This window comes from Cololabis saira, chromosome 6 (genome assembly GCF_033807715.1).
Source record: "Cololabis saira isolate AMF1-May2022 chromosome 6, fColSai1.1, whole genome shotgun sequence".
In the NCBI taxonomy this organism is placed as follows: Eukaryota; Metazoa; Chordata; class Actinopteri; order Beloniformes; family Belonidae; genus Cololabis; species Cololabis saira.
In genome coordinates, this window is record NC_084592.1 from 31,063,632 (window position 1) to 31,087,418 (window position 23,787).

General features: G+C 40.9%; 1 protein-coding gene across 5 annotated transcripts in view; it reads left to right on the forward strand.

Moving 5' to 3' along the window:
• The window catches only part of hdac4 (histone deacetylase 4), a 176,112-nt gene that overhangs the window by 102,329 nt on the left and 49,996 nt on the right, over positions 1–23,787 (forward strand). For 2 of the 5 annotated variants that reach the window (XM_061723935.1, XM_061723936.1), the window contains 9 exons: positions 1,315–1,465; positions 4,242–4,283; positions 4,898–5,018; positions 6,797–6,915; positions 15,969–16,097; positions 17,949–18,055; positions 19,324–19,443; positions 20,236–20,449; positions 21,963–22,177. In XM_061723935.1, coding sequence (XP_061579919.1) covers positions 1,315–1,465; positions 4,242–4,283; positions 4,898–5,018; positions 6,797–6,915; positions 15,969–16,097; positions 17,949–18,055; positions 19,324–19,443; positions 20,236–20,449; positions 21,963–22,177 — 1,218 coding nt within the window. The remainder of the gene's footprint in view (positions 1–1,314; positions 1,466–4,241; positions 4,284–4,897; positions 5,019–6,796; positions 6,916–15,968; positions 16,098–17,948; positions 18,056–19,323; positions 19,444–20,235; positions 20,450–21,962; positions 22,178–23,787) is intronic. The other 3 variants (XM_061723938.1, XM_061723937.1, XM_061723939.1) reach the window with 3 other exon arrangements.

The window sequence follows — 23,787 nt, forward strand, 5'->3', positions numbered from 1 at the left end:
TAGCTGCCCGGTCGTCTCCATGGGAACCTTGGCCCAGTAACTCCTGTGTGTGTGAATTTTGTAAAAGACTCTCTCAGCTAAAAAGCTTCCCAGTGTTACTACAAGCAGCCAGCCACCCGCCAGGATTAGTTAGGGCTGAAAATAACTTAAATGTCTGTTCTCCAGTCTTCTCTGTATCCACATTAACTTGCTTGTTATTATTTCTCTCAAACATGGCTGCACTTTTCAGTCTTTTCCAGTTTTAGTATTTATCTACAACCCCACATCAGAAAAAAACATCTTCAAGTGAAATCACTCCATTTGCGTTTGTTTCAAGCTTTTATGATTAAATTCTTGATATAAATCATTTTTTGCATCTGAGGTCTTCAACACATTCTTAAATAAGTTGGTGCCATAAAACCTTTATTACCTCGTAACGTTGCTGTTTCTTCCCGGGCACAGAGAGGACCAAATGACAGAATCCTGGTGTTATTTAATCCAAACATGCCTTAAGGTCAACAGCTGTACAGGATTGTCATTATATTTAATTTGAAAATGATCTGCACATTCTCCGTGGAGATCAGGACTGCGTACACTTCCTGCACCTTCTTCCTCTGCCATGTTTTTATAATGTGTGCAGAATTGCATTGCTGAAAAATGCATGACTGTCACTTGAAAAAAACATCTTGGAGGCAGCATATGTTGCTCTGAAATCTCAATGTACTTTTGTACGTCACGGCTGCCATCACTAAAGTGTTGTATGTTACGGAGCCTAGGTTTGGGATTTGTTAACAGTCTGGACGGTCCTTTTTATCTTCAGTCCGGAGCACACCTCCTTCCCATTTCTTCCATAAAAAAGAATATTGATTCATCTGACCAAAATACACGTTTCTACTTTGATCAATCCCAGATGCCTTTGATTCCAGAAGTGTCAGAACTGCCACTTGACGAGGTGACGATTATTATTCAGATCTCCTCCACTTTCTCTTTGAGGCTTGGCAACCTCTTGAAGGCTTGTCCTTTCATAGATACTGCTTATGTTGACGTCACTCTTTTTTGAATCACTTTTTTTCCCCTTTCATCACTTTTTCTAGCACTCATTCGCCACTGCATGCATTGCAGGTTCAAATAAAAAGTTGAACGTGTGTTCAAAAAACACAAAGCAAAAACATGAACTATCTAAGAGGTTGTCCTGTCTGCACAGAAAAATGTAAAATAAAAATTCAGAATTGCTGTTTTTTGTTGTTGTTTTTTTTCCATTTTCCAACTCTATGTTTGAACTTTTTTCTTATTCACTTGTCTTTCCATATCAACCATGTCTATTCTCTCCACCAGCACCAACAGGACTTATTGGCGCTCAAGCATCAAGAAGAGCTGTTGGAGTATCACAGGAAGATGGAGCAACAACGTCACGAGCAGCAGCTGGAGAAGCAGCACCGGGAACACAAACTCCAGCAGCTCAAAAACAAGGAGAGGGGGCAAGAGAGTAAGTCAAATACTGAAGGAAAACAAGCAAGTTCAGTATAGGAGAGGTTAAATATACGAGCTGTGTAACTAAAAGTCAGATTTAGGTTGTTTTGGGGTTTTTTTTTGCACATAAATCAGAGGTGTTGCAAACAACTGAGTAAAGCTGAGTAAAGCTGACCCAGCGTACAGTTGCCTTCCAACATCTGTTGTACCTGTGATGAAATATGATGTTATATTACCACAGTAGGTGTCGGAGAGACCTGAGCCTTTAGTGCCTTCATCACAGCACCTGCAGTTATGGCACAGCAGTCACAATAGCCTGACCTCACATTTACCCCAGGGGAGCTTCACAATAACACAGCCGAGGCATCGAGTAAGAGCTCATGTCCAGGCACAGGCTTTACACTTTCTTCTTGTGGTGTTGTCGATGGAGGAGCTACAGTCGAGTAAAAAACAGGCAAATGGATAATTACATTTCAGCTGAAGATTTATTTATGTTCTTTTGCCATTTATTGCATCCCCTGTGATTACACTGTACTCACAAATATGTGAAGCTTCTGAAACGGCAAAAAAAGTCAAGACTGAGATTTATTTTTTTAATTTATTTATTTTTAACAATGAACTTTTTTGTGTTTAGTAATTTTACAGTCTTCCATTGTTTCCTGTTTCAACTAGAAGTGTGCATTCTGGAAATGAGACACTGCAAACCTACGACTAAACGGACAAATAAAACCTCTGGAGACCGACGTGAAAACTGATTACTTTTTCGGTCTCAGAACTTAGTTTTAGGCCTTTCTTTTGACCATAATATAGAGTTTTTGTGAGTAAAGTCTTTTTTTCCCAGTCATTGTGCACTGGGCAGAGTGAGCATCCAGTCTGACGTCTTTGGAAAAAGCACTGGATTGTAAACAGATGAAGCTTTGTTAAGTGCTGCACTGAACTCCATGGAAGGCAGTCTCATAAAAGCCAATTTGCTTCCATGGCAAAGCGCACACATGGGGATGTCAGTGCTACCAGCTTCACCATTATTTCAAAAGCATATTAGTTATCATTGACACATCACTCATTGCATTCTAATAAAAACGCACCTCTCTTCCCATGTCATTTCTGTCGACACCCTGTTTCTTCCCCCTTTCATGTCTCTTCATTCCTCTAACTCATCCCTGTGTCCCTCACTGGATGATTTGCTTGCATAGCTGTACAACTGGGGTGTTAAATGAGGAGAGATAACTAGAGTCCAACTCTTGAATTGGTGTCATTTGGACAAAAATGAGAACTAGGGAGGACCCGGAAGGAAAGCGTACCTTCATGAGATTTTTCTGAGGTTACATCGGATATAAGAAAGCTGAAGTAATGCAACAGCCAACTTGTGGTAACTCGATCAATAAAATGAATGCAGTAATTCCTGCATCACTTATAAATTCAGATGGCAGGCTTCACTATATGTCCGTATCTATCTATCCATCCATCTGTATGCCCATTCATCCAGTCTTTGCCAAGTTTTGTTGTAAAGGGGTAATAATGAGGCTACGCTCATATGTCAAACGTAAATCAATGCCACTTGGACCAGTTGGCCTACAGCTACATCGTGTCTGGTTCCTGCTGTTGCAAGAAAGCTCATTTTCTGAAGAGGAAGATGAAAATGACTCAGTAAAAGCACTTCCAGGAACAAAAAACTTCTGCACCAACTTGGTTGGTGAAAGAGACAAAGAATAAGGCAAACTTCCCGTGATATGGAATCAGATTTATGACAACTGTTGAGCGTGCAATAAGCCACGAGCAAAATTATAATATTCCTGTTGCCATAATCAGCACCTGATGTTTCAGAAATAAGCCGCTTGTGAGTACCAGGATATACATCCATGAAAAAGAGATCCTGTTTTGTGCTGAGGATCGCTCTGGTTGTGCGAGAGGTTCTTCCCAGCCACCCCTGGAGGGCATTTCCATCCTCTGGGGTTATTCTGCTCTCAGAATTGATAGCTTGAATCTCTCAGGGGTTGAGAGCCATGATTGCGCTGAACAGCTCCCGAGTGGTCATTTCAAACATGATCGTAAACACGTGAATGACCGCTTCGTCTTTTGTTGGCAGATATATTTACAAGATATCAAAAGTTGTGGCATTTTTTGAAGAAAAACTGGAGGGGCAGCAAATCATTAGCCTGCCATTGAACTCATTGCTCTCCATCTCTAGACTGTCAACAGTGGGCAAGAAGAAATCAACCACAAGAACAGTCGACCTAGAGGGTGCCAATGCTCTTTATATATATGATGTATTTTAAGCTTCCGTGTATTTCATATATAATCTCTTTTAAAGCAGCACAAAGGAATCCGTCATTTTTAGCTCAGCGGGTTTTATGGTGTACAAGATTGTGTGACAGTGTGCCGTAAGTGATGCACAGGAAGGGTCTAATGATCAATCGATCTACATTGATACATCAATTCAATGATGAATGACGCAGAGAAAATACTAATTATACCTCAAGACATGTGATACTCATCAATACATGTTATCGAGGCCTTTTTAGTTCGGGTAGTTTATTTTAGTTAAAGGAACATCCTGTGATTTAACGGTGTACATAAATGCAGAAATAAAAAGTATTTCACATTGATTGCGAGCTCCTGAGCCAAATCAAATCAAAATCGCATCGTGGCAGATTTTGTGATATTGGCAAACATTAACATCCAGTTAATTAGAGTAATATAGAGTTGTGATGAAACATGTGATTTACACCTTTTAACACGCGGTTGTTGCAAGAGGGACGGGAGTCCAAAGTTACTTTGGTTGGTTTTTGCAGATGGCAGGAACAGAAGCGACAGCTGGACGATGCTTCCTAAAAGTAAGCAAATATTCCTCTAAATACATTTAAAACTGACATTTTAACATGGAAAAAAATTCCTTTGTGCTGCTTTAAGCCTTAAAGGTGCTTTCATGCATATGGAGAAACCCTGAGCATCGCTACCTCTTTGTTAGTTTGGAGACGCTTAATTCTGAAAGTGATGAAGTTCTCCATGAGAAAAATACACTCCTGAGCATATTTTGTTGCCCTCTTGAAGTTTGACATGAATGCCCAGCCTTATTCAAATGGTTATACAAGCTATGGAAGGGGTGCTGTTGTCCAAAATAACATTTTAAATTATGCAACACAAATGTCATGCAACCTCTGTAGGATTAAAATTGAACTTTGATGCAAGACTGAGCACTCCATTTATGATCACTAGAGAGCCATTACCTGTAGAAATATGAGTGGATATTGTTACAATCTTCATTTTGGTGCCAGAGATCCAGTGTGGCAACAAACGTCTCTAGAAACACAAAACTGGATGATGTTATTCATGTAAGGGAGAAATTTTGGAAGAAGGTTTGTTTTTCTCTGTGTACAGAAATAGAGTTGTGAAGGAAACGGTACTCCACTTTACTAACTGTACTCCCACTGCTTGTATCACTGCGTAGGTGCAGTGGCCAGTACAGAGGTAAAGATGCGACTGCAGGAATTTGTCCTGAACAAGAAGAAAGCCTTGGCTCAGCGAAACCTAAACCACTGTCTGCCCAGTGACCCGCGCTACTGGTATGGGTGAGTGTCAGCAGCCACCATCACTGGGTCATCGCTGGGAGAGTTTCACAATACATGCATCATCTTCCTTTATCTGCCTGTAAAGACACAAATCCATTGTCATCTTCGAAAACAGCTACGGATTGCAAATATGAAAGAGATCCAGTACTTTTTGTCTCATAAATGTTTTTGTACGATTTTGCGGTTTTCTGTTCAACTTGATAAAGAAAAATAATAGATATTGAAAAGGTGACTAAACTGTCAAGAATCTGTTTATTTGTTTCTTTCACTGAAAATGTGTGCTTTTTTCTCTCCATCTCATCTGTAAAAACAAATAAATGAATAATAATCACAAACTATAGGAAAATATCAAATGTAAAACCCTTAAATAATAGAAATGAAGTTTCCTTGTGGCTTTGAATAACAATGTCGCGTTGCAGACCTGAGCTGTGTGGGCGTCTGTCATGGCACGCTTTTGTATGCACATCAAGTGTCCAACATAAACATTAGAATCTCTGAGTTTAAACTACCAAGAAAATGTTGGAGCAGCGAGGCTTTTGTCAGTCTGTGTTTGTTCTTGGTGATTGACAGCTGGCTCTGTTTGAGGTGCAGTTGTGTGTGTGTTTGAAGTGAACAGAGAGAAATAATAATGGCGCCTCTACTGCACTTGGAATATTTGAAGAAGCTATGTTCAAACAAACATTTTTGCTGAGGTGGGAGATACCAGTGGCTTTACCTCAACATTACCGCCATTTTCTGTTTCTTTATTCCTCTCCCCATTTGTTCTGCCCGTTAAAATTCTGCTCACTTCTTGAAGCTTCTCTGTTTACATCTCCTCTCATCCTGCATCTCTCTAATTCAACCAAATCAGGAATTTACCACCACAGTTCTTTCCGTCTTTGCCTCTATCCTTTTCATCCACTTCCTTCTTCTCTACTCTAGCTTGTCTTGAAGAGGAGAGTTGTTCTTTCTTTTTTTTCTTTTTTCTTCTGTGAAAGTCTGTCTTTGGAAATCCAGCTAGGTACTGAGTGATTTAGTTGAACTGACCATATTATACTCCTTTTCATGTTCAGCTTTGTAGCTTTGTACCCAACATAACTCAAAAAAGCTATAATTATTTCTAAACGTTAAGAGTCTGCAACTATGTACACTGTACCCACAATGTTTGCACTACAACGCACACACACCAGCTGCCAATAAAACCCAGACAGTTGACTTACGAGCTGGGGTTCCCTCTCACCAACTCCTGACCTTTGAACAGCTCTAAGTTTAATGTTCAGTCTCTGAAAATCCAGCGGTGAACTGGGCCTTGTTCATGAAGCATTCCTCCTTGAAGTGTCTCCAAAACAAATACATTTTCTCTATAACTGCGTCTGAAAAAACACACTGCGTCCACTGAACCACGGTCCACCAATGTTCCCTGATGACCCAAAAAGCTTTTCTTTGGAGAAATCTTGGAAAAAAAAATCAAAAGGAACAACAGATCAACTTTTAAAATGACAGCTTGAGCTCTTGCTCTTGTGGACGCATGCTGCCGAGAGAATGGACGCTGGAGAATATGACTATAAAAGGACTTCCATCTTCTATGATGTCATACAGAGTCACTGTTAGAAAAAACTCCCCAGTAGGAAGCATTTTTACCACCTTGAAAACTAAGCATTTTATGCATAAGAATTCAATAACTCACAAAAACTCACAGAACATCATGAGATGTGACCAGACCTCACCTGGAAATAACTGCTGAAGTCACAGTGCATGTTGTTCTGGGAAATGTATAAAGAATATCTCTTCTATTGCAGAAAAACACAGCACAGCTCGTTGGACCAGAGCTCGCCCCCCCAAGCTGCACTGTCGGCATACAACCATCCAATGCTGGGCACGTATGACTCGAAAGACGACTTCCCGCTCCGTAAAACAGGTGCAGATTTAAAGGATTTGTTGACATTTTTGTACTTAATTACATTTGTTTACTTTTTCTTCTGTTTACCAAGAGAGGGGCTCTAGCCAGCTGCTGGAAGTAGGACATCTAAAAATATACTTAGATGGAGATATCTGCATTTATTTCATACATGTTCTTGATAAGTTCTCAAATAATAGAGGGTGGAGGGAGGATAATGTCTAAACTCAGCCTAAACTGAAAAGTTATTAACCTTGACACAAATGGAAGAAAGAATTGTCATAAAAACACTAATTGAGTTGGCTGCTGGATATGAAACTGTTGCTTAGATGTGTATAATGACTGGACAAACAGGGAAACTGTTAGCATCTGCTATCACATCATATGATGTTTAACATGAACGGTCATAGTGTTGGAACAGCAAACAAAAATTCACTCAAAAGGAGTTCTGAATATTTCAAGAGAGATAATGAACCTGATTTTAAGGTTTATCATAAATGTAAGCACGCGTGTCAGAGGACTACTCATTTATAGTTAGCGTTTTGCAGAGTTCAGCTGCTGGATTTTTGTCAATGAATGGCATTTCCTTTAAATAAGCCTGTTCGTTCGGACCAGCACGTGCTGAAGTTGACTAATGCATTGAGTCATGCTTCATTACAAACATCATGGATTATTCTGAGCGTCGAAGTAGCTCTTGACCATCTTTGTGCAGAGGAAGGCTGGGAAAAAACAGTACTTGTTTGGATGCATCAGACTGAGTCTGTCTGACCACGGTAAGAGCAGCCAAGCTGTGATTATTCACTAAGTGTCAGCAGCTGCTTTGGATGTATCACTGACTGCTTTCACAGCTGGAGACCAAACTGTGTACTCTGCACTCTATCCCACCTGCTGCGAACCAGAGGCAGCATTGCCTTTTCCTGGCACGCAACCTCGAACTGCGTGCTTCAACTTTCAGGGACCCTCAGGTGTTATTTAGTCTTTTTTTCTTTTTTTTTTCTTTCTGGGAAATACAGTGGCTAGAGAAGGTATGTGAACTCCTTGGAATTATGTTATTCTGCATTAATATGTCAAAGAATGGGGTGCGACCTTCACATAAATCACGGTGATAGACACACACTCAACCTGATATCTCACAAGCAACTCTAAATCTTATGTCTTTTATTGACTGCACCCATTGAAGATTCACAGTGCTGGAGGAAAAAGTAAGTGAACTCATTGACTAAATACTAATTATAATGAACACTAAAGGCTGGATTATGGTTCTGCGCTACACCAACGCAGAGCACACGCCGCTGCCGTGACGCCGTCGTGAACCCTTCGGACTTCTCCAACACTCTGTTTCGCTGCGGTGCAGTACCCCCCGTGACCGCTAGGGGGGTGCAATCTTTTCCTGAATAGTTTATGCTACTTTTCTGGTCACAGTGAATCAAAGAGATAAGGACAACTATTGTGCAAAAAACCAAAACAAAAAAAATCACACATACACGAAGAAAAGAGCGCTGAAAGTTCACTACTGCTACTGTGGGGTGCGCGACGCGGCGCAACCTGCGGCGCAACCTGCGGCGCACGATCGGCGCCGATTTAACGTAGAACTATAATCCAGCCTTCTAGCCCCAGATATATTTGCTGTTGGTGCTTGTGTTCGCGTGCGTCCGCGTCCGTTCGTGTCCGTTCGCATGCACCACCAACTGCAACGTCGCTTGTGTAGTACGCGAGGAGAGCGCGTCGTACCGGCGGTAACCGATAGGGGGCAGTAAGCAGAGCAACAGTTGGAAAAGTGATTAAATATTTAGTAGTAGCGGTAGTAGCAGTAGCAGATTAGAACAACAAACAAGTTAACATGACAACATTGGATGAAGAGGAGATTATAACATTGCTTTGGTTGCAATCTCGGCAAAGGAAACGGCGCCAGCGACCTCCGCGTCGTCACTTGTGGCCAGCTGGTATCGGACCTGGACCAGCACCACTCGTGGGCAAAGCAAGAACTGCAGGTCGCTACGCGTTCAGTGTCTTTTTGAGAACGTGCACGTCGACGCGTCAAATGAACGCAGGATACGCGTGGCGGCCATGATGCATACGCATACGCGTTCTGAACTGCAAGTATATCTGGGGCTTTACTGGAGTAGTTTGCACCTCTGGAGTCGAGTTAATGAACTGTTTGGAAGTGTGGTTTATAGACACTCAAAATGGCACAGCTCACCAAGATGACATCACCCCAATTTATGGTGAAAATATGGTGAAAAGTGGATCGCCATTTGGACTAGCTCTGCTGTCTCAGAACCTGGACCAACTCCCGCCATTGACGGGAAAATTAATACCCAAGTTAACCACAATATTCTTCATGATAATGTCAGGGTGGCGGTTCAGTCTGCCTGTTTGAGTGGCTCAGTCACATCCAGTCCTCACCCTCATACAGATGTTGTGCAATGACCTCCAAGTCGCTCACTCCAGACATCATGCAAATGTATCTGAGCTGAAGCAGCTAGAGCGATGGTCAAAAACTCTTCAATAGGGTTGTACAAATGTGATCCAGAGATTCTGAACGCGTTCACTTGAGGTCAATGCTGCCAAAGTGGGGTCGACCACTCAACGCCAAAGGTTCACTTATTTTTTCCACCAATTACTGTAAAAATGTAATGATTGTTCAATAAAGACACAAGAAGAGTGAACATGTTTGTCTATAATTGTTAGTTAGAAGAAGATACAATTACACTTAGTGTCAAATTAATGTAGAAAACTAGTTAATTCCCATGAGTTTACTTTTTTTTTCTGCTCGCTGTGAACACAGTACACTTTATACATTTCCTTTTTGGTTCAGTCCTGGTGTCACTTGACATTCACACAGGGATCCGGCGGTGAGGTACGTACAGCACATATCATGGTCCTTGAGTGGAGAAAAGGGTTCTGGAGCTTGAATGTTAAAGGCATCTCGTAAGTTTCGTTAGTTGTGAGAAGAAGCAGAGAGGGACGCTGACTGCATATAGACATGGAAGCTGAAGAGCTGCTGTGTCAACAGTAAGCAGTCATAGATCAGATTAGACGGACTCACAGAGATATGATCTTTGTTCGAGAGGAAATGAGTGACAGTGACAGCACTCCTCTGATGTCATACATGACATTTTTCCCTTTGTTCGTCTCTTATCCATGTAAAATTGTAAATGCATGCTAAATATTCCTTTCTGTGTAGTGAGTTGGGGCATACAACGTCTTACAAAAGGGCCCCACTGTCCAAGTAAGAAGGGCTTTGTGGTAATGGCTTTCCGAGTACAGAGGGCCACTTTGAATGCTGTGGCAGGAAGTCTGCAAGGCCATCATGACAGAGGCAGACTTGTCACACTGACCTCTCCTTATCCCTGTCATGCAGTTTCACACAGACATTTCCATCCCAAACTTTACAGTGTAATAATGATGCACTATCATCCAGTGAACTCACTACTCTTATTACCAGTAAACTAGCCAATCAAGAATGAACCCATTTAACATGCGGCCTCCGCTGATTGTTGAACTTGTCGATGGACAGTTGGGATTTAGCCAAACCAGCACAATGTCTAGGCACAATGACATTTCATTCCAGAACGGCCCGTCCTTGAGACCCGTCCAAGGTTTTACTCCTGAATTTTGCCTGTAGGGAGCTGAGATAGGCTCCGGCAGAACCCCATGACCTGAATAGGAATAAGTGGGTATAAATTATAGATGAATGACAACTGATCATGTCATCCCCTTTTTTTAAAGTGTGACCTGCTACAGTAACAGAGGAAGTATTTTATAGTATTTAATTTTGGACATCATTTATAACACACAAGAGGGCTAGTAAAGACTTCCCATCACTGGATGTAATGCTCAGTCTCATGCAAATGGCAAATGTTGATTACAGTGATTTTCTGTTGCCGTAGTGATGGGTATGGGAAGTTAATGTGAAAGTGTCCCAAGTCTGAATGACTGAATGGTGTCACTTACAGATTTGTGTAGACCATGGGTCGGCAACCTGCGGCTCTTTAGCGCCGCCCTAGTGGCTCCCTGGAGCGTTTTCAGAAATGTTTGAGCTTTTTTTTTCCTTTCTTATTTTTTTTCTTTCTTTTTTGTTTTTTTTTCTCTTTTTTTCCTTTTTTTCTTCTTATTTTTTCATTTTTTTCTTCCTTTTTCCTTTCCTTTTTAATTTCGACATTTTGACTTTTTTCTCTAAATTTTGACTTTTTTCTCAAGATTGTACTTCAGCATTAATCTTGACATTTCAACTTTTTTCTCTACATTTGACTTTTTTTCTCAACATTTCGACTTTTTTCTCGAAGTTTATAATAAAAAAAAATCTTCCCCCAGTTCTAACTAATATAAAAACATGCAGTATGTGTTGTCTTCATTGTAAGGCTTATACAAGACTTTTCATTTTTTGCGGCTCCAGACATATTTGTTTTTTGTGTTTTTGGTCCAATATGGCTCTTTCAACATTTTGGGTTGCCGACCCCTGGTGTAGACGTTAATGTTACATATTCAATGAAAAAGGCTTTGTACAGCCGAGCGACCAGTGTTGTTGGTCGCAACACTGATGGGATTAAAAGGAAAACTTTTTCTTTCAAAGTTGATATAATTTAGTTGGACTTTTTCATGAAAGGTTTGAATTACTCTGTTCAAAATACCTCAGACACAGAAAAAAGTCCACACTTTCAGCCATCTCTTCACATTGATGTTCAAAACCTCAGTGGGTGGAGTTGGACTCGGTCTTCTGCAGGATGAGCCTCTTTTTGGAAAAAAGTGTTTGAAATTAGTTGAAAACTGCTTTGTGCTAGGAACAAAAAGCAAACAAACAAAAAAAAAAACAGCCGGTAATGGGAAGCACTGATTCTACCATCCTTGCGTCACCTCTTCTCTTCCTTGGCAGTAATCAGCAGAGGGGAAACAGTCGAAAGATGTGTCAGTAGTTTGATGTTTCCTTTGAAGACCAGTGTCTTACAGAAATCAAATCTAAGAAGTGATGGCTGTTACTCAGAATCCACTATTTACACAGTAATTGAAGGACATTTTGAGTCAGAATGGATATTTCCTTTCAGTTCTGTAGAAATTGAGCAAACAACACAAATGATTCCAATTGCATGTGTCTCTGCCCGTTTCTGCTCATCTCATCCACTTATCTAATGTATGTGTGTGCATGGTATTTCTCGGAAGCTCTCTTGATGATTTTCAGAAAACGACCCTATTGATTTCCATATAGTAAATCTCAGTCCCTCCCTTTTATTGGCTGAGCAGCGTGGCTTTCCTCCAGCATGACTGGGGAAGCTCAGGACTCGTATACCGTCAAAAAGATGAGCAGCTGATCAATATGTTTTATAGTCACCCTCAACAACTCTTTACTGAAAAATGAAGAGTTTAGCATTTTGATTCAAATTTTGAATCACGTGCGTACGTGCGTGCGTGCGTGAGAGCGCGCGTGCGTGCATGCGTGAGAGCGTATATAAACATTAAAGCCACAGTGCAGTCGTGTGTGGGGGGGGGGGGGGTATCTGTGGCTTTTTTATGTCACTTTTATCATGCCACGGTATTCTAACTTTCTGTATCACATCCTTCATCAAAGTTAAAACAAGGAAATGGTATGTCAACTCTTTTTTTTTTCTTTTATTCTGGGTCATAAAAAAAAATACAATGAAGCAGTGCCATCACCTTGCAAATGACGTCGCTATATATGCTAAACAATGAACAGTAGAGGAAGCAATTCCAAAAAAAAAAAAAAATGGAGAAGTAGTGAATAAGAGGAAGTGAGAGGAGAAAGAAGGGCACGGATGGAGGTGAAGGGGGGGACAAAGGGCTGCAGTGAAATGCCAGCATCAGCAGTAAAACCAGTCTGGGCCCTCTGCAGCAAGCACGTTTGTACTGTATGTGTGCACACTGGTGTGCTTTTGCCCAGTCGGCATTAACACCTTTCAAAGTCACTATGTCCTGAGGTGAACATCCCCATGGTGACTGTTTCCCGGCAAACGCACAGCCTGCTTTTCAGTCTCCTTCACAGTTCTCCTGCCATCCACTTTCTCCTTTTAGTTTGCTTGTCCCTCTAATTCCACTTCTTTAATTTCTCTATCCAAACCACTGAAGACGCACAAGTGCCAACAATCATGTGTGTAGTTCTGATTTATTTCTAGAATGATGCAACCCTAGTTCCAAAAAATGTTTGACTGAATGCAATGATTTCCACATCTAAAACAACAAACAAAAACAACCTCATATTTTATTCACAATAGAAAGTAGAAAAAACACTCATCACTTCACAGCTTAAAAATGAGCTGTGAATCTGTAAATTCTGATGTAAAAGTTTAGAAATGTAGAAGTAAAGAGAAACTCCTGGAGAAACATATTCAAACTTAGCTCAACGACATGGTTGGGTATGACGAGCATCGAAGACAGATTCTGTGAGAAGTAAAGATGGGCAGATGTTCACCAATCTATTAAAAAACTACATCTACAAACTGTGAAACGATTTCCAAATAATGTTCCTCAGTGAGAAATGGCAAAGACTTATCTACGAAACATAATGTCTTGATAAGAAAAATGACTGACAGGCATGATTCTGTGATTGCAAGTTCCTGGATCAAACTTAATTTCTTTGCTATCCATGAGCTGTCTCTCATGGGGGGAAGCCCTGCAGACATTACTCTGGTTTTAGCCCTGTTTTTGTCTGCTATTTTTATTTTTGCTTTAGCCATTTTTGCCGTTTATGGTTACCTGTCCTAAAATGATAACTTGGGGGTGGTACAAGTTCAATTACGCCCACAAACTGCGCGACTTCTTCGTGTCATCGTGTTGTACTGAGGCTGCCATGTTGCTCGCTAGCGCCAAACATGGCAGAAACTGGTCTTACGAGACTGGACGGACTGAAGCAACTTATTTTGCACACAAACGCAGTAGATATCGCGGCAGGAAAAATCAATTCTATTGTTGTTTCTAGCTTTTTTGGGGGGGGATTGTTACCCACAATCTTTCACATTGCTCCTTTTTGAAGTGGAAAAGATGCTACATATTTGGTAAACTGTCATTTTAAGATGCGTAGCCTGTTTCATTAACTATTAACTATTAACTTGTTTCTTTTTTCATAAAATGGTTTATTTATTCAGTTCAAGCTTTTGATATGTTATTAAGAGAGTATGGGCGTATGCAGGTAATTGCAATTTTGTGTCTCTGCTCTTTTGGACTTTAGTTTTCAGTTCAGTTTTTCTCTCAAAATGTCCGTAATGGTTATAACACTGTAATTGTGTTTATTTTAAAATGTCAAATGACTACTTATGCATATGATGTAGATTTAAAATGTAATTGTAATTCACTGTTCTTCTCATTGTCTCTGACAATCTGCTCAGGGTCACCTAATGTATAGCATGTTACTCTAACAGACCCCATCCCTCTTACCAGAGACTTTGGACGAGTCCCCTTCACTTAAAGGACACCCTCATTTTCTATAATTGAGTTTCAAAAGTTCAACAGCATTGTTCCCCCTAAAATTAAGAGTTCATTTGGAAAAGTAGTTGGACATAATTGTTTCACAATAGGTTTCCTCATCCTCACCCAGTTTTAATGAGAGCTTGCACCTCTTTGAAGTACATAAAGACTGGATGCTTCTCTTTGGTTGGAATGACCCAGCTTAATGCTGCTAATACAGAATAATTCACGACTGTACACAAAGAATAATTTGCTTTCATTGGCTGTACAAAAACTCCCCACCTCCAGCTCTGAGACTAATGAACATAGATACAGGGTCGTGGGACGAGCATTGGGTCAGCTGTGGGTCAGCTATCCTGATTTAAACGACTGGGCGGAGGGAGGCCCGTGGAGGAGGGGATAAGGTGTCCCCTGGTCGGTATTGGCTGACAAGCAGACATCACAGCAAAGATTGTACACAAGAGTAAAGGCCCGACATGATTCCCACTGCTGCTTTAAATCCTGAACGGTAGGAATGGGCGATATTTTACCGTTCACGATAAACCGTCAAAAAAATTCCCCACGATAAGAATTTGTCATCTTGCGGTAAAAACGATAAATTCCTGTTGATGACGTTTTTGTGTAAAGCTGATTTAAGGTTCTGTGTTAAATCCACGCACAACGTACGTGAAGGAAGGAAGGAAGGAAGGAAGGAAGGAAGGAAGGAAGGAAGGAAGGAAGGAAGAAAGGAAGAAAGGAAGAAAGAAAGAAAGAAAGAAAGAAAGAAAGAAAGAAAGAAAGAAAGAAAGAAAGAAAGAAAGAAAGAAAGAAAGAAAGAAAGAAAGAAAGAAAGAAAGAAAGAAAGAAAGAAAGAAAGAAAGAAAGAAAGAAAGAAAGAAAGAAAGAAAGATTACCGTTGATGACGTTTTTGTGTAAGAAACATGGCGGATCTGAGAGTGAGATAGATTTATAGTTAAAAAGGTGGAGTTGAATTGGTATTTTTTTTATCGTCATTTTTATCGTTATCGGGATAAATGCCAGAAATTATCGTGATACATTTTTTAGTCCATACCGCCCATCCCTACTGAACGGTAACATCTGCTTCAAGGTTTTCACCCAGAGATTTGGAACCACGCTTGTACGCAAAGGATTCAAACATAGTTCCTGTTTTTTGTTGTTTGGCTTTTTTTGTAATTGAAAGTGTCTGGAAACTAGCTAGTTTCATTAACAATGTATGGAGGCAGCCTTATAAAGCAGAGGGTCAAGAAAGCTGCCAGTTGGCCGACTCTCGTTTCGAGGATGTTTCACACCGTCACACGCTGTTTAACCTCCTGAACCTGCCAGACAGCACATACACTGTGTTCTTTAAGGAAAAACTCATTTGCACTTTGCCACTCACAAAAAAAACTCCCATTTATATGACCTGGAGATCTACAACTAATCTGAGGACAATAACAGTTGAGACATTTTTAAAGCATATTCCTATTTATGGAATAAGTGTCTCAGTTGGAAAGCAAATGCTTCATTCAACACAGTTTTGCTTTCTCAGATCACTCACCAAATATGCTGCGTAATAGCACTAACAAAGTTATTCTTTTAGTCTGAATTTCTTAGGGATTGTTCTTCGCTCTAGGAAGAAACTGCTCCATTTCGTCTAATTTGTTCCCGTCTGTCGTCAGCGTCTGAACCCAACTTGAAGCTTCGTTCTCGGCTAAAGCAGAAGGTGACGGAGCGCCGCAGCAGCCCGCTGCTCCGCAGGAAAGATGGAGCGATCACCACTGCCAAAAAGCGTTCTCTAGATGTAGCTGGTGAGTGCACCTGTTATCGGATTATATGGTGTCAAGCAGTGAAATTTGAGGCTGAAAAAGGATGAGGCTGTAATTTGTGCATTTATGCATATTTTAGCCCATGGCCTTAACAGGTAAGTAGCAGGTGAGTGTTGTGTTCAATACCCAGTGGACATGCAGTGTCCACAAGCTCTTGGTCAGATTTGTCCCAGATATGTCAGACACATCACCTCCGGCTCATCAAGTCAAGATGCAGTTTACAGTTGAATGAAGTCACAGCTTCAAAAAAGTGGTACACAAGGCAATGATGAATATACATTTCCTCTATCCAATAAAAACAACGATTGTAACAAATGACAATGTTGGTAATACAGCCAGGATTACAGCCTCTTAGACCACTGTGCTCACAAACCTGACTATATTTTCTGTGCGATCTTCAGCCTGACCATCTCTGTGATTTCCTAAGTGATTTAGCCTCTGTACAGTTTGCAGCCATCCTCGCAGCCAGATTATTATTTTACACAAGACTCGTATTACCTCTGTTAAACCTCTGTAAGCACCTCCAAAAGCAGGAGAGAAGTGTAACGAAACGCTACACTGTTCTGCCTTCGTGTGATTCACACCGCACAGTGTGACAAAGGTGCTTGTTAGCTGTGTTTTGCTCTTAACTAACAAGATGTGTTTTACTTCATGTTCTTAGTGATTTGCAGTTCAGGAAGTATGTATTTTTAAATCTTTTGGGACCCAAAATATGTTTTTTCGTTGTAGTTGGTTGATTGATTGCCATATTCTTGATTAATTGTGATTGTTACATTTTTAAAGCGAAGTTCAGTTTAGAGACTTGGGGCAGTTTCACTAGCACTTTTAATCACTGACCAAAGTTATAAGAGTATATTGGTTAAAGCATTTTTAAAACTGAGTTTGAAGCGAGTTGGTAGCAATAAGATATGTCTCGCATCAAGAGATTTTTTTCCTCTACTTTAGAATAACTTTTTTCCTTTTTAACTTTTACTTCTTATGTACCTGTAAATCACTTTTAATCTATTAAATCTCTGTTGTTGCCTTTGTATATATTGTAAAGCACTTTGAACTGCCTATTGGTATGAAGTACGCTGTATAAATAAACCTGCCTGGCTTTGGAGTGCAGGGTTGAAAATCTTTCAGGATAAACTTGGCAACAGTTCTGTAAATTCCTGCTGTTTTTCTCTCACCCTTGCAATGGACGACGGCCAGTTACTGACTTCTGTCTGTTGGCTGATTCAGTCCGAGTCTTAAAAACATGCGTTAACAGTCGTTTTAAACTCTTTGAACTGTTTGGTGAGTTTATCGCTGCAGTTGTTTTTTTTGCTGCTGTTATGCTAAAGCAGTCTCTAAGTTAGTTTATGGACAAATATCACAAGTAGTGATACATTTGATATAGACTTTCATGGTGTCTGCCAGACTGGAACCAGCACCAGTTTTGCAGCAAGTCTCCATTCCCATCTCTACCATTCATTGCAAGATGGTCCCAACATGCAACACAAACCTTCATGCAAGTTATCATTGCTATCACACAGTCTGTGATTTGTATCTGCTGCTTTAAGGTGATATCCTGTTTAAGATCATTTACTAAAATGATGTGATTCCTCAATATTGTATGGCAGTATTGCATTTTACCTCATTGTATCAAATATCATTTTGTTTTGCGTCGTCATACTGAATAAACCAATGACTCAGTCGTAATTTGTAATTAGATAATAAATATAAATATCGCTGTTGTATTTTATTGCAGAGAGCTCATTTGTCCAAATTGAAAATTAGAGGCTTGATAACATACATTTTTTTGATTTTCATTTTTATTTTCCTGTAATGTGTCTGTGTTTTGCGTATTAGAGTCTGCATGCAACAGTGCACCCGGTTCAGGCCCCAGTTCCCCCAACAACAGCTCTAGTAACATCCCCAGTGAGAACGGGATCCCAGTCTCCAGCAGCCATGGAGAGGTAAACAACACAGCTGTGTGTGTGTGTGTGTGTGTGTGTGTGTGTGTGTGTGTGTGTGTGTGTGTGTGTGTGTGTGTGTGTGTGTGTGTGTGTGTGTGTGTGTGTGTGTGTGTGTGTGTGTGTGTGTGTGTGTGTGTTCACCTGTTAGTTCAAATGCAAGACTTCCCGTGCTCGTATGCACCTATATGCTTGAAAAGCATGCACACATTAATCTGCGGCAACTCATGTCCTCCGTTTCTGTTGTTACGCAATATAAGATTTGATTTGGTTCTGTTTTTATTGTAAATGTACGGAAGAGTATTAGGGCCAGGCAGGAGAAAAATAAAAAGTAATATTTTAGAGGAGGAAGATTTTTTTTCATTATGCACTTCGAGAAAAAAAGTCGAAATGTCAAGAAAAAAGTCGATATTTCAAGATTAATGTTGAAGTACAATTTCGAGAAAAAAGTCGAAATGTCGAGAAAAAAGTCGAAATGTCGAGATTAATGTTGAAATACAATTTCAACAATTAAGTTGAAATGTCGAGAAAAAAGTCGAAATGTATTTCAACTTTATTCACAAAATTTCGACTTTATTCACAAAATTTCGACTTTATTCACAAAATTTCGACTTTATCGTTGAAATTGTATTTCAACATTAATCTCGACATTTTGACTATTTTCTCGACATTTCGACTTTATTCTCGAAGTGCACAATAAAAAAAAATCTTCCCCTCTCAAATATTTTTTCTCCTTCATGGCCATAATACTCTTCCGTAGTAAATGACTTTTTGACTGCTGTCTATAAATAAATATTACTCAGGCTAGTTATTTACCTACTAAAGCCCAAACACGAAGCTACAACCCTAATTTAATATGGGGAAAAAAGCGGATATCATTCACCCATATTTTATTCAAAATAAAACATATATTGTGAAAGTGAGACATTTTCCCATTTTGTGACAAATATGAACTCATTTTGAATGTAATGGCAGAAACACTTCGCAAAGAAAAGTTGGGACTGTGTGTGTGTGTGTGTGTGTGTGTGTGTGTGTGTGTGTGTGTGTGTGTGTGTGTGTGTGTGTGTGTGTGTGTGTGTGTGTGTGTGTGTGTGTTCCATGAGACACACACAGGTCAAGAAGAACAACTTGAACACATTTAATACAGATTTTTATTCATACAGTGTTTTTGAAGCTGGAGAAATTGAGGCAGAGTAATGAGCCGCCTGTTATAAGGTTTCTACTTAGCGTCATAAATGTGTGAGTATTTACAGTAATGTGTGTGTGTCCAGGCCTCTCTACTTCAGAGGCTGGCTGCCAGGGAAGGTCCAGTCAGCCAGCTCTCTCTCTACACCTCACCATCTCTGCCCAACATTACCTTAGGCCTACCAGCCACAGGCTCTGCCAGCACTGTGAGTACTGTACCCCCATCACACAATATGAGACTCTGTGATACAAAAACTAAGTGAAAAGGGACCAAAGAACATGACACAGAATGAGGTGGCCACCTACGCCCAGCCTTATTATTATTAATGGCATCTTTGAAAAGGAACCCAGTCCGCAGAGCCCACCCCACAATCCACAGGACTCAAAGGATTTAATGTTAACATCTTTAAAGCCAACATCTTAAGACCAAACTGTCCTGGACCCCCTCGGATGTTACATTTTGTCCACGGCCTGACTAGTTCAGATGGGTTTTGGCCATGATATTAGGACCACCCACCCACCTTATTACGGTCATTGGTTGCGTGATGAGTTGGACGTGTGTCCTGCACTTGCCATAAGATCCCATCGGATCATTGATAGGGAATGGGGAGACTGGGTGACCTCTGACCCCCACATTGACCCCAGATTAGTATATTTTGAGGAAGTGCAGGCTTCTATATTTTGCCTCCAGCCTTTAGCACAACCACCTATAAGGGATTATCCATATTTGATAATACACTGGCTACATTCACTGTTTAGTTTCAGAGCTGAAACAATCACTACTTGCTTCAGCTGTTGTATTTTTGAAACGATGGGTAGAGGCTGCAGAGTGCAGAGAATAACTCATTTTTGGCACAAGTTTTCCTCTCGTGTTTCTCTCTCCCCTTCTCCATCTCACTGCCCACGAGTCACATTTGACCTTTCTCCCACTCTGACTGTCTGCCTCCCTCTTCCCTCCTCCCTTCCTTGTGCCTCAATCTCTCTTTCTCTGTTTGTAGGTGGTACCGGGACACCAAGATGGTGAGAGTCATCTGGCATTGCCGGCATTACAGCAGGGCATTCCACTGACCCCTTCATTTCTTCCCACTGCCCACCTGCCTTCCTACTTGGCATCTACAGCGCTGGACAGGGAGGGGGCAGGAGGGGGTCCAGCTGGTCACAACCCCCTCCTTCAGCACATGGTTCTACTGGACCAGAGCCACAGTCCAATGGGTCAGTCTTCACCGCAACATTTACAATACACTCTTTTCTTCTCGTCCAATCTGCAGCTGGTGTTTGAGTTATTGACCCTCCTAAATCACTAAAATGGTGAAATTACAAAAATAGATGTTGTCTTAACGTCATCTGGAAGTTTTCATCTGTAATATGCACAGATAGTAGAAACCGTTCCACATCATCTTCAGTGTTTGGACACTGCCATCCCTGATGGTTCCTGGTCGAGGGCTGATCCGGGCCTTGTTCTGGGGATGTCACATGGTTTCCTTATGTTTGCCACGGGACTTCTCTGGAAATGCAATTTCTGCCCACTGTCCAAATGTGTTAGGCAATTTAGAATACAGTAATGACCTATTAGTGCACGGTTGTGGATGGTATTGTGTTTGTGTGTTGCTCCTTGATTGAATGGTGATGGTTCCTGGGTGGAACAGGATAAGGCAAGTGCAGCATATGAATGAATACATTTAGTGTATCCGTCTTTCTCAGCTGCATTGTACGTCGGTTTCAATCACGTTTCTCCGCACAGAGCACAGCAGCTCGTTTTTTAACCGCCACAGAAAGACCCAATGTCATAACTCTGATCTTCGCTTCTCTCAGCTGGCTTTCTGTCTAATTCCACGTTGATTGTAAGGGATTACTGCTTGGTTTTAAAATTTTAAACAGATTGGCGCCATTTTATTTATCAGATCTTCTATGCATCTACACCCTTGAAGTGCAATGCAGTCAAACATTTAGCTGCTACCAGATGTTCCAAAATCCAGATTAAAACAGAGCTGATTGAGCTTTTGCAGCGGTGGCCTCAAATCTGTTTAACAGTTTACGTCCTCATATACGCAGCTTAGAACGTCCACGTCAGGGTCACGTCAGCTTGTTACTCCAGCAGCGTGACATGTAAATTTACTTTAAATCAAACCAAATATGTTGAAGCTCAGAGCCTCAAACACAAAATGATGTATTCTCCAAATACTTTATTTAGCCACAGATTTATGTAACAAAAACTCTTCAGCATCACTTTACATCAGTGACCTGAGTTTTTAAGGTGGTAACATATATTTTGATACTAAAAAACTTGTTCTTTCATCATCTGAATTACAACAGTCCTAATCATTTTAAGTTTAAATATTGTTACTCTCATCAGCAGAATTTTACAGATTTTGGGAGACTGCCATCTTCACTACAAACAACACAAAGCATTTAAAAAGCCACTTCAGCTGAGTAATTATTTCAAAATGCTTGGGAAGTGAAAGCCAAAGGGCTCCAAGTATCTGATATACTCCTCAAATGCTGATGTGATTAAAGAGAAAAGTCCTCAGAGCTAAATTTGAAATAACTGCAGGGTTGTAATCCATTAAGTGACAGAGTCCCATGTGTAAAACATTTTAAAGTCTCCAGTCTGCTTTAATCTTCTAAATAAAATGAAATCATGACCTTTTAGAAATAAGGGGTTAAAAAAAAAACAAATCTTACTACATGTTTTTCTGCTTTCTTTTTCAACCACTCCGCGCTGAAGTGGGTCTGGCTGGCCTGCCGTTGTCTTCGTCCACCGTGTCCAAGCTGGTTCGGGGCCACCGTCCTCTGGGGAGAACCCAGTCGGCCCCCCTGCCTCAGCAGCCGTGCGGACAGACTCAGGCTCTGCAGCAGCTGGTGGTCCAGCAGCAGCATCAGCAGTTCCTGGAGAAGCACAAACAACTGTTCCAACAGCAGCAGCAGCATCTCATCAACAAGGTATCTCAACATGTGCACTTGGAAGACGGACCAGCAGCCTGTATGGGACCTGTGTCTGCTGGATGAGTCAGCCTTCAGTTTGAGTCTTGTAGCCTGTTTTTATTGTCTCTGTTCATGCGTCCGTGCTTTTTCCTGTCACCCTGGCAACTGTGCACAAGAGGAAACTTCCTCCATGTATTTTGACACAGGAACCATGACTCAACGCATCTCTGTGGAAGTGTGAACAAGCAGATGTGGGAACTTTCTATAAGAACGAGGTCATTGTTTGAATGTGCATTTGCGTGCGTGAGTGTGTGTCTTTCCTCGAGCAGCAAGTCTGTTATCTAATGCACGTTTTATTGAACTCAAGTGCAAGGTCAAGTTCTCACTTTTTTTTTTATACAAGAACACTGACAAACTGAATAAATCACAGTCATTCACATTTTCATTCACGTATCTGATCCCAGTAAGAAATCTCTTGGCATTTTTCTGGTTTGTGTTTCATGACAGCTGTTTATTTGTTCTACTAAAAGTTTCATGTACGTGTTTCTGGGCAAATGCAAAGTTGAGTTTTGAGTCATTTTGAGGAAGGCGTTTACACTGGGGCAGAACCTAAAGCCTGGTCTGCAATAACATGAACATTTCCTCAAGGTCATGTAGTCAAGTCAGCTATCAAAAGAAGTCCTCCCTGAAAATATAAAGTTGGTGTAAACCATTTGTACAAATTGGCAGCAAAGAAAAAGGCATGATATTGTTTTGCAAATGCACGTCTATGAGTGAGAATGCAGAACACTGAGTCAACAAGTGTCAAGTGTTAGTGTCTACAATGACCTCCTCTTTCCACTTCGTGCTCTCCTCATCTTCCAGCTGATTTAACAGGCTTATGTAGTGTCTGTCCCCCTCATGGTTCATATCCCAGCAACCATTTCCTCTTAAAAAGAAGAGGTAGAAAGAGGGAAAGGAACAAAGCATGAAAGAAAGGGAGAGTGAGAATCAGTGCAGCAGGAGTGGTTGGGTGTTTTGAGTTTGTTTGGAGAAGAGGGACTGGGATGAGGCAAGAGCCTGCTCTCTGACGTCAATGGACTGTTCCCTGGGCAGCATGCCAGCCAGCCGAGTGTGTGTCTGTGCATGTCTCTGTGTGTCAGTGTGTGTGTGTTATGTGCACAGTGGTCCAGTCCAATCATGACCTGCACATCAAGGTTGAGCTCTATGACGACAGTGACAGGGACAGCTGCCACAACAAGATTACAGCAGTCACCCCTCTACCATTCCTTCAGTCCTCCCCCCTTGTGGCCTTAGCTTGGCTTTTCTTCTCTCCTTTCAGGCAAGTTCAGGCAGGATGACCTCAACTTTATGAATAACAAATAGTCATTCACACAGTCAAAAACAAAACTGTCCACTAAGGTCAGAAATACGCTTACTTTTAATTATGCTTCCACACATGTATCATACAGTAACTATTTTGTGCATCTTGTGTTTGTTTGGGACATAATTTCTGCAGGATGTAGATGATCACTGCAGCTGCAAATGTGACTGCATGTCTACAGTCTTTTCATTTAGTATACCATCTATGACACCTCAGCTGTTGTTTCCTGCTATATTCTTAAGGGAGACACGGTAGGAAAAGAACA